The sequence below is a fragment of the Nerophis ophidion genome, linkage group LG19 (assembly GCF_033978795.1).
Source record: "Nerophis ophidion isolate RoL-2023_Sa linkage group LG19, RoL_Noph_v1.0, whole genome shotgun sequence".
NCBI classification, from domain to species: Eukaryota; Metazoa; Chordata; class Actinopteri; order Syngnathiformes; family Syngnathidae; genus Nerophis; species Nerophis ophidion.
Window position 1 is genome coordinate 26,473,922 of NC_084629.1, and position 15,410 is coordinate 26,489,331.

Below are 15,410 nucleotides of genomic sequence, written 5' to 3' on the forward strand. Positions count from 1 at the left end.
TGACGGAGAAAAAGTGTGTATGAGAGAAAATACAGTATGTGTCGGAATTTAACCTGTTAGCACAACTTTGTCAGTAAAAGTTAGGAGTGCTGTACTTTGTGACATTTTATGGGCGCAATACACTTCAGTTATTATTTTTAGAGCGCCCCAAGGTATCAAGTACACAATATCAGTTTTCTGGCACATTTTTAACCACTGTTTTATTTCATACGAGTATTGGTCAAAATTGTGCATAGATTATGTTTTACAGACCATCTTCAGGGATTTTCCTTGGCAAAAACTGACTAATCACAGCTCTGCGTTATGCGTCACCGGCGACGCAAACCTAGTATTTTTTGGAGGTGGCACGTAGACTACACTAGGGGAGGGGAAACGTCGTCAATGCAAGAGTATACACCAGGCTTAAGTGGCTCTGACAAGTCATTTCACATTCTAGCATCCTGGCCGCAAACATTAATGCAAATACATCCAAGTAGTCCAACAGCAGCGTTTTGGGTATGTGTAGTTGGATAAACACCTTACAGCAACGCATCAACAATTCAGGGCAGCAATTTAACCATCTACATGACGAAGTACACTCTGCGTATGCTACCGGGAATGCTCTAATTAAGACAGGCTGTTAATTGGAAGCAGAGGGGCTGTTTTTTTAAATTAAACTCATTACATACAAGTAGGAATGTAACAATATGAACATTTATACCAAAATGGTCAGTTACCGTGGTATTGTTGAATGTGCTCCAAAAAGTACTTACAGTATAAACACACTTAAATCTTTTGAATAACTTATTTTAATAACAAAAATAAATTTAGAAAAGCTACTATTTTGCACGTTTTGTGTTTCATATGCTTCACTGATAGTGTTTTAGTCTTAATATTTGCTCTGCTTAATTGCTAAGCTTTTATTGTTTTAAATATAGGTTTGTACTGTAGCACTTCCAAGATTTATTTATTTCAAAGTGTGTAGAATAACATTTTTATTTCTGGCGGGCGTTGTGTCGGCGTCCTCAGTTCAGGGGTACTTGAAATCAACGTAAAACAACTGTCTCCTGTTCTTTTAATTACAGAACAATCACTCAGTTTTAAGAGAGCACAGCTTATAGGTTGAATCCAAGCTTGGATTGGGGTGTGTTTTTTATTGCGGTCAGATGATTTTTTTTCGACATTAAAAACACTTCCTTGGGATCAACATAACACGTAATGGTGGTTCTTTGGTCAAAATTGTGCATAGATTATGTTTTACAGACCATCTTCAAGCTGATTTCTGGCCTTTTCTTTAGGATGCACGACTTTGTGGGTGGTCTTATTTACCTGCCTCGAATTTGACAGCGTCTTCTCCCCGTAGTTTTTAGCGCTTTCATCGAGGAGTCTACTGGCAGATATAAGCTCAAACTACATGCTTCTTAATATTAAAAACGGCAACAGTGGAGAAAGCATGTTCAGGTCTACAACAAGAAGATAGAGAAAAAGAAGGAACTTATTGACTTTATCTTTGAATTACAATGGCGAACTCGCTGAAAGCACTCTGGGTAACTTTATACCATAGCAACATCCACTGACGTCACATTTAAAAAAAACGTCACAGATTGGGAAAAATTCCAAATGTCTCGTTTGTAGGAAATATGAAGGCAAGATTGTTTTATAAATCTCCCCGCCATGGTTTTATCTTAGATTTTTGGGACTTATGCAGATCCCTAACAGACAAAAACAGGTACCGATATGTAAGAAAAGTTGTTTTACACAATATGTCCAGTTTAATGGGGAAATACTTTAATGTCTCTTGTTTTCCTGTTAGCATCAAAGCTAACTGACTGGCGCCAGTCAGGCCATGATTTTTTTTAAAGTGCAGTTATCAATGACACGTTTTTCGATCATTTTAATAAAAAAAAAAAAAACGTAATACTAACTCGTGCAGTTATTAATACAGCTTATCGTTACATCCCTACCTATAACATACTTTAACTTTAATACATTTAATGACTAATTCAATACAGTTCTGTACAAGCACATTGTTGTTTATTAACAAGAATAGAGCACAACGTAGCGGCAACCAAACCAAAAGTATCAAAACTGCTGAGCAGATTAGTTTTAACAATATGGCAAGTGCAAAGCGTGTCAGCTTCACATGGACAGTTGAGTAGCACAATAGACATTTTATAGCGCATGCGGAGGCAGATGTGGACCAATCATACTTCCATTGCAGCTGCTGCCATCTTAATGAGTTAGGAAAACAACTACATCAGGAGGTTGATGCCAGTGAGTTTAGTTTTATTTGCTTTTGTAGAGTACGCACACAGAACGATTATCGGAGACTCTGCAGTTAATTAAATATAGGCGTTAATTAGAGCATTTACAGTATGTTGCATAATAATCATGATGGATGTCATAGGGCTTCCAAATTAGCAGAAAAAACCTATGACTTTCAGAATAGTGCACAATAAGTGAGGGGTGTCCAAACTTTTTCCATCAAGGGCCACATTAACATTAAAACTGACAGTTGTGAGGACCACTCTCAAATCCTTCACATTTGTTAGAAAACACACTAAAAGCAACCCAACGTAGGTCAGTGTATGTTGAACAATTCATTATACTTAAAGAATACAGCCTACATTGTCAGCTTTGTGTAATTGTTGGCAAAAGCCTAAAAGTCTAAGTAAGTCCACACTTCAAGGTTATAATATCCTGCGGGCGTTGCAAAAAGCCCTTCGAGCCAGACTTTGGACACCCCTAGTTAATGTAAATGTAGTCATTAAGTATTCATCACAGTCAATTTGATGTGTGATTACCTCCTCGGGACACAGCTCGCAGGCCTTGGCGAGGGTCATGCGTGCGCTGTGTGAGCGCTCAAGGAAGTAGCCGTTGGACGTCTCATTGCTCTGGACTGGAGGCGACCAATTGTTGTATGTGTACTGTGGGTTCCCAGAGTAAGGCCTCCTCTCCAGCTCGTCGCCTAGCCACTCCACTGCCCACGTCCACTTTCGCTTCAGGTCACCGTTACTCTGTGTGAGCACACACAGCAAATACGCTTGGTTAAACAACGTACGGCTATTAAAGTTTATAAGCAAGAGAATGTAGGTGCTAAGACTCTAGGATTACTCCATTTTAGTGGTGTTGTGACAGTGGACAAACAATATGTTCCACTTGGTGAAAAATACACTCATCGATGGCTTCGCTAAACATCTTAAAATGCACCCTGGCACTCTGCTAACAAGCAGTCAGTCCCCAACAAACGTTGGAAATGTATGTTTGATCATTTGTTTTTCTTCAGCAAATAAGCCAACATAGTATGATGTTGCTGTTACAATGAGTGTAATGATAGCACTGTAACTCCCATAGCTATGCTAGTATTGCCAACATTAATATCGACTCCTCAATGTTACATTTTTATGTGTTATGTATGGCATCTATTACATTGGAAAAGTGCAGAGCTACTGGGAAAATGTAATAAGTTGAAAAAGTGCACAATGGTGTTTTTCTTTGAAACAGAGACCAATGTGGAGAAATTATTCATTAGCAGTAAACAAAGAGTCCTCCTAAAAGCGCTTTTTACACTGTCTTAACTGCAGAGAAAAGCCTAAAACCACTTCCTATGTCTTATTTAAGATCGAACCAAATTGCAGTGACAAGCAAACCAAAGCATCTTTAACATAATGTAGTATTCTCGCTATTAGCCAACGTCTTTCCACAGAGCAAAGCCACTTCTAAGTCAGGATACCCTCATAGCTGCAAATAAATTCATTGTGTCGGAATAGCTAAACATGCCGCACTACACACTAGGAGGATATTCTAAATGAGAGTTAAAGCTCTTGAATGTAAAACCAAGGTGGACGAATCGATACAAATTATCGAAAGTAACGATATCATGTAAAGTAATTAGAGCTGAAACGATTCCTCGAGTAACTTGAGTAATTGGATTACAAAATATATTCGATTAATTTTTGCTGCCTCAAGGCGTTGTTCATTTTTTATTTTTTTGATGGCATTTTGCCTTGTGTAGTTTAGGTATCGCACAGCGTGTTTACATCAGATCATATGCCCCCTGCACTGCACAACACCGCTCCTTTAAAAACACTTGAATTTAGTAAACTTTTTCACCGAAAATAACTCGCAATGGCAGACGCCGCAGAAAGCAGTGGACAGGAGCCATAGAAAAACGAGGGAAGTAAGAAGCGACAAAAGTTGTATAAGGTGTGGGAACACTTCACAATAAAATGGAAGGAAAACGCAGTTTTATGCAAATATTGCAAAGTGGGGCTTGCATAGCACAATAGCACAAGTTTGATGCTTTAGCACCTGTCGAAAAAGCATCCAATCGAGGGACGTCCAGAGGCGAGGTAAGTCATCTATTATCAAATGTAAATGCAAAAGTTGTGTTAGTAAAATAAATGTTATTCATTATGATAACCAGGATGTGTTCTTTCACTCCCACAAAGTTCTCAAATGCCGCCAAAAGGTGTTGAAAACTAACAACGCTTTCCGAGCTGTCATGTTCAATTAGCCTTTCATTAGTAACCACGCGAAAGTAGTCGTGCAAAGTTATTCAAGTCATGCAACCACATGCTACTTGGATAGCTTGCACTTGCACCCATTATAGTCTCTATAAAATAGGCGCCGATCTACATTTCTACCAGTGGGTGCTCGGACGAGCGGTAAATCTGACGCTACTTTTCTGAGCATGCGTGGTTTTTGCTTGGTGGTCACTCACCACTGGTTGCACATGTCAAATGCAGTATTGAAGGCACTATCTAATCCACTTTTTATGTTTCATATGATGAAAATTGTTCTTATCGTTTTATTTTTTATACTAAGAATATAGTTTTATTTTAACTCTCAGGGAAATATTCATTTTGAACTAATTTTATATACATGTTTTCATCTCTAATATGTTATGATGGCAAAATGAACATTGATTTCTATTTTGCATACGAAGAATGCAATTAACTGTATTACATTCTTAAAATTTAAAACTGTTGTCATTATTAAGTGGTTTGTCTTTTTACATTGTTTATGTATTGTTAGCTGGTTGAAAACAGCACAGCAAATTTGCGTGGATAAACCACCATTTAAACGGCACCGTATAATAATCATCAAAAACGCACGAGACAAGAACTTTGTCAATGCGATCACACCACAAAGCACATAGGGCTGTGAGCGTACCTGTTTTTATTAGCACACACAAATTGGGACAATCAACCACAGACGCATTTCAGCTGTGCGTGTCAGCCTTCAATAATGAAAACAGGCATTTAAGAAATAAAAGACAATTAGGCCAAACGCAATAGTTGAGGGCACATCTTAACACGTATAATTAAACCTCAATTAAGCAAAATATTGGTTTGGCCCGGCTGCACCAAATAACATGAATCCATTTATTTATCCATCCATCCATTTTCTGCCGCCTATTCCCTTTGGGGTCACGGGGGGCGCTGGTGACTATCTCAGCTACAATCGGGCGGAAGGCGGGGTATACCCTGGACAAGTCGCCACCTCATTGCAGGGCCAACACAGATAGACAACATTCACACTCACATTCACACATTAGGGCCAATTTAGTGTTGCCAATAAACCTATCCCCAGGTTCATGTCTTTAGAGGTGGGAGGAAGCAGTTTAATAAAGTCAAAATACAAAGAAAAGTAACAAGAGAAGTATACCACACTTCTCTCTTGTAAAGTAAATTTGTAGAGCCGATATGGGCATCTACAGCAACAATATGATTTGCCTGAGAAGCTGGACAGGACAAAAAAAATAAATAAATAAATAAATAAAATAAAACAACAATAAAGCTAACACCAAAATATTCGATAGCTGCAGGGCAAAAACCAAATGATTTAAATCATAAATAGTTCGAAATAATTTAAATATTTAAAAATGTTTAAAAATGTAGTAGTTCAATGATGTTGAAAATTGTAAGTAATACAGTACCCCCTCTGTAACTACTAGGTATTAAATCAATACCCAAATTTGCAGTATTGCCCAAAACGAATCTAAATTACTGAAACAATAGAAGTGTTTATTACATTTTAACAGATGTGTAGAAAAAACATGTTACTAGAGAAAGAAAACAGCATTTACAGTAAGCTATCAACTATAAAACAATTCAAACTTATTTATATATATATATATATATATATATATATATATATATATATATATATATATATATATATATATATATATATATATATATATATATATATATTTATATTATAGGGACGGCGTGGCGCAATGGGAGAGTGGCCGTGCGCAACCCGAGGGGCCCTGGTTCAAATCCCACTTAGTACCAACCTCGTCACGTCCGTTGTGTCCTGAGCAAGACACTTGACCCTTGCTCCTGATGGGTGCTGGTTGGCGCCTTGCATGGCAGCTCTCTCTATCAGTGTGTGTGAATGGGTAAATGTGGAAGTAGTGTCAAAGCGCTTTGAGTACCTTGAAGGTAGAAAAGCGCTATACAAGTACAACCCATTTATCATTTATATATCCCTTAATTGAAGGGCTTCACAAACCACAGCAGCATCCCCAGATCGGAACCTATATCTATCCACCCAAGGCAATACTCCAAAGCCTAAGCTGGGAAGAAGAAGGAACCTTGGGAAGGTGTCGCAGGTATTGGGACACCCCTTCTGGGTGAGCGGTTGCAACGAATGCCGATTGGATACAGTTACTGAAATTCTTACGTTAATAGAAAATGTGGGAGTCCAGTAGATTACTAATAGTTTCGATAAAATAAACCAACGGAAACAACGCAATATGTTACTGCATACCTCAGCAGCCAAATTAGAGCCTTTGTAACCCTTTTTAAAATTGTTATTTTATTGACATTCATAGAGATGCACATCGTTATCAGAAGAGGCTGTAATATATATTGCGATACAGACTTTAGGCTATATCGCCCATCCCTAGTCCCATATCCTTTGAGCAGAGATTTCAATTCAGTCATTAGTTGTGTTAGCAATACATACCTGCAGGATTTGGTAAGCCACTGGACAGTTGCTAAAGAGGGCCACCATACACTTGATGCACTGGTAGGCTCGTTTCTGGTAGTGGTTCTTGGAGCGCTGGATGGTATCAAAAAGACCATCCCTGTCATCAGGAATCCCTTTGAGCACATTGTGGATCCTGCACCAACAAACGACGTTATGACTTTATATAATGACACAGCACATCATACCCAGCCTCAAAAAAGTCAAATCAAATTGGACCTGTGTGTCTGCCAGGAGTCCTCGATAAGAAGGATCTGAAGCAGCAAGTCCAAATGGGGCCTGAGCTCATAATTGTAAGAGTACGCCACCTTTTCAGAAACATGAACCTGTTAATTTACAGGTAAGCAAGCTATCAGCACAAGTAAAAAGGTTCTCGTAATGTGTAGTTTTACCTGCCAGAGGAGCTCACTGAGCACAGTGGAGGAAAACTGGGGGTTCTCCCAGCAGCTAAAGCGGAGCAGCTTCACAGTCTCCTCTGAGTTGCTGCAGTCCTCAATAATTTTTTTCACGTAGCTGGTCCGCACAAAGAGGATGTCCGCCACCAACTGCTGCACCAGCATCACCGGGGCTGTCAGGTTGGTGTCCCCATAGGGGTTACTCAAAGGGGGGTTACCTGTGTGGAAGATGGATGAGCAGATGTTAGCGTTGGAAAGATAACTCTTATTTTTCACCTATATTTCTTTACAGAGGCCCTCAGCTCCGAGCTCTGGCTACACAGCACAGAAGCTCAGAGTGGCTGCTTTGTCAGTCACCAGATCCTGAGCAAGGATGTAGATCTTCATTGGGCAAAATGGTTTACATCAGAGGTCTTTAACAGGATAGATCATTAAATTTATTTGTTTAAATAAAAATTGTTTTAATTCCCCCCGTAATATTTTTACAAATGTAAATGTCTTCAAATACATAACATTTACCCAACTCACAGTTTAGAAATAGCAGTGGCATGGCCACCCTACTCATTGTACCTTGCAGGTTTAAAAGAAAATTTTAAATATATATAAATGTTAGTACATGTTAGTATTTAGGATAGCGAGCAGCGTTGTAAATGCCAGCACGTGATTAGGGTGCCGGCTGACAGCTGGCAATTAGGGGCATTGATATCAGCTATTAGCGACATTATACTGTATTATTTGAATACCATACGATTGCATAATAAGGTAACTTAGGACCAGTTTAAATTAAGCATCCATCCATCCATTGTCGCGGGGACAACAGCTACTGCAGAGACCCTGCAGACTTCCCTCTCCAGAGCAATATTAGCAACTTCCTCCTGGGGAATCCCGAAGCGTTCCCAGGCCAGAGAGGAGATGTCATCCCCCCATCTTGTCCTTGACCTGCCACGGAGTCTCCTCCAAGTGGGACGTGCAATGAGGACCTCCCTAGTGAGACGCTCGTGAGGCATCCGCACGAGTTCCCCGAACCACCTAAGCTGGTTCCTTTCCAAGCGAAGGAGCAGCGGCTCTACTCAAGAGTCTCTCTTGGGTGACTGAACTTCTCACCCTATCTCTAAGGGAGATGCCAGCCACCCAGCTGAGGAAACTCATTTCGGCCGCTTGTATCCGCGATCTTATTCTTTCGGTCATGACCCACACTTCATGACCATTGGTGAGAGTAGGAATGTAGATAGCTCGGTAGATCGAGAGCTGAGCCAGAAGGCAAAGCTCTCGTTTTGTCATAACAGTGCGGCAGAGAGACTGCAATACTGCCCCAGCTGCTCGGATTCTCCGGCTGATTTCCTTCTACATCTTTCCCTCACTCGTGAACAAGACCCCTAAAAACTTAAACGCCTACACTCGGGACAGAGTCTCGTTCTCTACCTGGACTGTAAAAAACATCGGTTTCCTGCTGACAACCCTTGCCTCAGATTTGGAGATATTCATTCTCATTCCAGCCGCTGAACACTCGGCTACGAACCGATCCAGTAAAAGCTGAAGGTGCCATTAGGACCACATCATCTGCAAACAGCAGTGACGCAACCTTTAGCCCCCCGAGACGTGTACCCTCTCTGCCATGGTCATGACTCTGCCTAGAAATCCCATCCATGAAAATCACAAACAGGATAGGGGACAGACCGCAGCCCTGGCGGAGAACAACCCCCACTGGAAACGGATCTGACTTACATCCAAGTATCCGGACACAACTCTCACTTTGGTTGTACAGAGATTGGATGGCCCAGAGCAGGGTTCTCCTCACTCCGTACTCCCTCAGCCCCTCCTTGGATCACATGATCTCCCAGGGTACCCGGTCATACGCCTTCTCCAAGTCCACAAAGCACATGTACTGTAGACTGGATAGGCATACTCGAAGGCCTTCTCCAGGATTCCCACAAGAGTAAAGAGCTGGTCAGTTGTTAAACGAGCAGGACAGAATCCACATTTCTCCTCTTGAATCTGAGGTCCGACTACGGCCGGACCCTCCTTTTCCAGTATCTTGCATACATTTTCACAGGGAGGCGGAGTAGTGTGATACCCCTGTAGTTAGCACACTCCCTCTGGTCCCCCTTTTTGAATAGGGGAACCACCATCCTAGTCTGCCCCTCCCTAGGCACTGTCCCAGACTTCCTCAAAGTGCTCTTTTCAACGCCCTACGACTTCCTCACTTGAAGTCAGCAGAGTCTCATCCTTGATGTACACAGCTTGGATGTTTCCCCGCTTCCCTTTCCTGAGGTGCCGTATGGTCTTCCAAAACAGCTTTGGTTTCGTCCGATAGCCCTTCTCCAAGGATTCCCCTAACTCCTCCCACACCCTCTGCTTAGCCTCGTCCACAGCCACGGCCGCTGTTCGCCAGAGTGTTAGGGTGTTCGAGGGTTACCTTCCCTTGAGGTACCTAAGACCTTCTGGCCACAGCTCACAGCTGCAGCTTTAGCAAAAGAGGCTTTGAACATTGCCCATTCATGTTCAATGTCCCCAACCTCCACAGGGATGGTGATCAGTTGACAGTTCAGCCCTTCCCTTCACCCGAGGGTCCAAAACATACGGCCTCAGATCAGCTGAAAGGATTACAAAATCGATCATTTATCTTTGGCCTATGGTGCTCTGGTACTAGGTACACCTATGAGCATCCTTATGCTTGAACATGGTGTTTGTTATCACATGTTCATGACTAGCACAGAAGTCCAATAACAACCCACCACTCAGGTTCAGATCAGGGAGACCGTTCCTCCCAATCACGCCAGTCCAAGTATCACTGTCATTGGGCTTTCGTATTGACAGTCATTTTAAATTGGACCGTCAGATTGGCACAGTGGTGAAAGCCATCTTTTTTTTAAATTTAAGTCAGCTGGCCAAGGTTAAAAACCTTCTTTCTAGGCAACAGTTTGAGACAGTAATCCATGCCTTTATCACATCTCGGCTGGATTACTGTAACTCTTTGTATTTTGGAATTAATCAATCGTCCCTCTCACGTCTGCAGCTAGCCCAAAATGCAACTGCCCGACTTTTAACCAACACAAGAAAAAGAGAGCACATTACTCCAGTTTTAGCCTCCCTCCACTGGCTGCCTGTGTCTTTTAGAGTGCATTTTAAAATTATCTTACTCGTTTTTAAATCCTTACATGGTCTTGTCCTACCATATCTCTGAGCTGCTCCACCTATATGCCCGCACCCGGTCTCTCAGGTTAGCTGATCAGCTGATCCTGGAGGTACCCAAATCAAAGCGCAAGCTCAGAGGGCGGCCTTCTCTGTTGTGGGTCCCAAACTCTGGAACGATCTCCCTCTCCATGTGAGACAGGCCCCTTCTTTGGCTATTTTTAAGACCCTTCTTAAAACCCATTTTTATTCACTGGCTTTTAACCCAGCATGAGACTTTAAATTGTTTTTAACTTAACTTTTTTAACTGTTTTTAACTTTTTAACTGCTTTTTATAAAACAAATTCCTCTTAGGGTAATTTGTACTTGCTATTTCAATGTGTTTTTTACTTCTGTTTTAAATATTCTTTTAGTCTGTCCTTTGCCTCTATTTCTTTGTGGTGTACAGCCCTTTGTTCTTCAACTGTGCTTGTTTTTAAAGGGCTTTATAAATAAAGTTGGTATGGTATGGTATTGCCCACGTCTGCGTTCAAGTCTCCCATCAAGACTATAGAATCCCCTGCCGGCGCCCCACACAAGACTCCATGCAAGGTATCCAAGAAGGCTGAATACTCGGAACAATCACAATTTAACTCAGGATCTATATTAAGTAGAGGAGTCCTCTCTTCCTCAATTTGGGGGTCATTGGCCTGGAAAACTTTGAATACATCTGGTTTACATTGTTTGGTCCCAATAAGTTGATGGGTATTTTTCCCACCTGAAGTGTTGTGCTGGACTAGTTGGGTAAGAAAGCGTGAAACCACATAATAGTAAAATTGTCTTTTGTTGTTAGCATAATGACCCCAATATAATAGTTATTTCCCCTCCTGTAAAAAAAAAAAAGTTCAGTTTGTCTTTTACTAGAGGGCGATATATATTAATACATGCAAAGCAATAGGACAAGTTTGTTGAACTCTGACTGATACCACATTTTCAGACTTATTGAGAGGGAAACTACAAATGAATTAATACAGTAAGTATTTTTAGGAAGACGTCCTTTCTCACTAAGCTAAAACCACCACACATACCGTTGATAGATGACTGCATGCGCGAGGACACGTCACAGCAACGAATCAGCTGGGAGACGACAGTGTACAGCTTGCCCAGTTCGGCGTACTGGTACTTGATTGGTGGACCAGGACCCTCATCCAGAGCGACCAACATGAACGTGGCTGGCACATTCAGCTTCAGCAGCTGGGTTTTCTCAGCCAGTCCTGTGAACAAGAGAAAAAAAATGTAAAAGAACGCATTACAAAAAAATTAAGTAAATCCAGTTGGTCTCAGCAGGTGTACATGACAGGTGTGGAAGGTTCCGGCGTGCCTCTTACCCAGATTGGCGTACATGACAAAGAGGTTGAAGTACTGCTGCAGGTGACGGCCGTGTTCGGAAACCTCTCGTCTGAGCAGGTTGAGTATGGCTCTTAGAAGGTGGTCGCTGAGACTGAGGTTATCGCAGCCCTAATGAATGTGGGAAATCAAAAAGTAAATATGCGAAACAGCTGCTTGAAACCTTCAAAGTTGCAAAAATGGGGAGGGGACAAGGGGGGAGGGTACGCTACCCACCTGTACGGAGGTTCCTGGTGATGCAGTGGGGGAAGGGCAAGGGCCATCTTGCAGCGAGAAGTGGGCGATGAACACAATGAGCTTGGCGAAGGCGCTGCGAACCTCCGCACTGGGGCACTCCAGCAAGTACTCGGAGAACCGGTTTGGGTAAGCAAACAGGACGTTGTGTGCAAACCAGTAGCGTACATTCTTACTGTGTCTCAGCAGGACGCAGAGAGCGTCATACCTTCACAGAGAGAAGGAGAAGGCATTTAGGGGGAGAAAGACAAAAAACGAGGTAGGCAAGATGAGCTTACCAATCACTGGCAGGACCCCTCACTACTTTCTTGGTGTGGAAGCCTGTGCTAAAGAGGAAGCGAGCAGCCAGCTGAGCACTTATCATAGCAATCTCCTCTGCCTCTGGCAGAAGGTGGTCTTGTCCTGAGTGAGAGAGAGCAAGACTCACGTTTGCATGTTCAAATATAAAAATGTTTCAGTGGTTAAAGCTTTACAAAGGCTAAATCAGCTGCAGTAACAACGTTTGCCATGACCCAAAGTGGTATCAAAATTCATTAAAGCCATCAAGTCATTAACTCATCCATCAGTTCTCTATGGCTTTTTCTGTTTTGGGTTGTGGCGAAAATGGAGTCTACCCCAGCTGACAGTGTGCAAAATGCAGAACTACACCTTGGCTGGATGACCAATGAATCACACAAACAGATTCAGATATTTACACTTAAAATGGCCACGCTTGTTACATGAAAGTTAGCCATGTAGCACTACGCTCGCTATCAATAAACTACAGTGGTACTACCTCTGGATACGAGTCTTATTGGTTCTGTAATGCAGAACCAATTTGCAGTAATATTTTATTGCAAAATAGCGTCACCCATTGAAATACATTTTAGCGCCACAAAACAGCATAATTTAAACATGTACTCGCTTTTTAAAACCCCAAAAAATATTTTTAAATAATATTGTATGAAAAACAATACAATGGAATGTCCAATAACAAACCACACTAATTTGATGAAGTAATGTCATGTACAGCCTTTATCTTGGAGAGCGGATTTCTACAGTATCGTCTTCGAGCTGCTTCTCCGTAACACATCAGCAGCTTTTCTATATTGTCATGGATAAATGTCCACCGTCCGGATATTTTAGTAAGTAATTGGTTCGGGTTGGACTCAATCTGCTTCAGTATGATGCAGCGTTACGTTCAAACTGCTTCACCAAACCCACTCCACTTTGTCATGCTTTTGAAGATGTATTTATTTTAAAATGTTGGCAACATTTATACAAATGCCTGGAGGGCTCCACTTTTCCAATGCATTTTACAGTTTATCCCGCCCTCATTCGGCTTCTTGTACGTAATGACGCAAATATGTACGCACATCCACATCCCAAAAAATATACGCCACACATACACACCCCATTCCCCCCAACTCAATGCCCTCGACGCAAATCCCATAGGTGTGATGAACGGAAGGTCAACGCCTGAGAGCTGCGGCCTACCACCAAGACCTTGAACTACCTTCCCTCTGTTGCTAGATATCTGGAGATGTATATTGTAATATGTACAGTGGGGCAAAAAAGTATTTAGTCAGCCACCGATTGTGCAAGTTCTCCCACTTAAAATGATGACAGAGATCTGTAATTTTCATCATAAGTACACTTCAACTGTGAGAGACAGAATGTGAAAAAAAATCCACGAATTCACATTGTAGGAGTTTTAAAGAATTTATTTGTAAATTATGGTGGAAAATAAGTATTTGGTCAATAACAAAAATTCAACTCAATACTTTGTAATATAACCTTTGTTGGCAATAACAGAGGTCAAACGATTACTATGGGTCTTTACCAGGTTTGCACACACAGTAGCTGGTATTTTGGCCCATTCCCCTATGCAGATCTTCTTGAGAGTAGGGAAGTTTAGGGGCTGTCGCCGAACAACACGGACTTTCAACTCCCTCCACAGATTTTCTATGGGTTTGAGGTCTGGAGACTGGCTAGGCCGCTCCAGGACTTTCAAATGCTTCTTACGGAGCCACTCCTTCGATGCCCGGGCGGTGTGTTTGGGATCATTGTTATGTTGGAAGACCCAGCCACGTTTCATCTTCAAAGCTCTCAGTGATGGAAGGAGGTTTGGGCTCAAAATCTCAAGATACATGGCCCCATTCATTCTTTCCTTAACACAGATCAGTCGTCCTGTCTCCTTAACAGAAAAACAGCCCTGAAGCATGATGTTTCCACCCCCATGCTTCACAGTAGGTGTGGTGTTCTTGGGATGCAACTCAGTATTCTTCTTCCTCCAAACACGACGAGTTGAGTTTATACCGAAAAGTTCTATTTTGGTTTCATCTGACCACATGACATTCTCCCAATCCTCTGCTGTATCATCCATGTGCTCTCTGGCAAACTTCAGACGGTCCTGGACATGCACTGGCTTAAGCAGTGGGACACGTCCGGGACTCCAGGATTTGATTCCCTGTCGGCGTAGTGTGTTACTGATGGTAACCTTTGTTACTTTGGTCCCAGCTCTCTGCAGGTCATTCACCAGGTCCCCCCGTGTGGTTCTGGGATTTTTGCTCACCGTTCTCATGATCATTTTGACCCCACAGGATGAGATCTTGCGAGGAGCCCCAGATCGAGGGAGATTATCAGTGGTCTTGTATGTCTTCCATTTTCTAATAATTGCTCCCACAGTTGATTTTTTCACACCAAGCTGCTTGCCTATTGTAGATTCACTCTTCCCAGTCTGGTGCAGGTCTACAATTCTTTTCCTGGTGTCCTTCGACATCTCTTTGGTCTTGGCCATAGTGGAGTTTGGAGTCTGACTGTTTGAGGCTGTGGACAGGTGTCTTTTATACAGATAACGAGTTCAATCAGGTTCCATTAATACAGGTAACGAGTGGAGGACAGAAGAGCTTTTTAAATAAGAAGTTACAGGTCTGTGAGAGCCAGAGATCTTCCTTGTCTGAAGTGACCAAATACTTGATTTCCACCATAATTTACAAATAAATTATTTTAAATTCCTACAATGTGAATTCCTGGATTTTTTTTTCACATTATGTCTCTCACAGTTGAAGTGTACCTATGATGAAAATTACAGACCTCTGTCATCATTTTAAGTGGGAGAACTTGCACAATCGGTGGCGGACTAAATACTTTTTTGCCCCACTGTATGTGTTTTGCTATGGAGGGTTTTTTCCCACTCTGGGCCCCCTTAGGAGCCCAGTCCAGATTGTACTTTTTTACTCATCCTTCCCCAGCGTTTACCTTTTTCACATCTTTTACGGGGCGCCTCGTGGCGACCCATTAGCG

The 15,410-nt window shown here is 42.0% G+C and overlaps 1 protein-coding gene across 8 annotated transcripts in view; it reads right to left on the reverse strand.

Annotated features, from left to right (window-relative positions):
- The window catches only part of usp9 (ubiquitin specific peptidase 9), a 101,760-nt gene that overhangs the window by 7,010 nt on the left and 79,340 nt on the right, over positions 1–15,410 (reverse strand). For 4 of the 8 annotated variants that reach the window (XM_061879684.1, XM_061879687.1, XM_061879686.1 and 1 more), the window contains 8 exons: positions 12,404–12,527; positions 12,108–12,333; positions 11,873–12,002; positions 11,573–11,758; positions 7,371–7,591; positions 7,198–7,304; positions 6,958–7,114; positions 2,784–2,996 (listed from right to left, as the gene is read on the reverse strand). In XM_061879684.1, coding sequence (XP_061735668.1) covers positions 2,784–2,996; positions 6,958–7,114; positions 7,198–7,304; positions 7,371–7,591; positions 11,573–11,758; positions 11,873–12,002; positions 12,108–12,333; positions 12,404–12,527 — 1,364 coding nt within the window. The remainder of the gene's footprint in view (positions 1–2,783; positions 2,997–6,957; positions 7,115–7,197; positions 7,305–7,370; positions 7,592–11,572; positions 11,759–11,872; positions 12,003–12,107; positions 12,334–12,403; positions 12,528–15,410) is intronic. The other 4 variants (XM_061879690.1, XM_061879688.1, XM_061879685.1 and 1 more) reach the window with 1 other exon arrangement.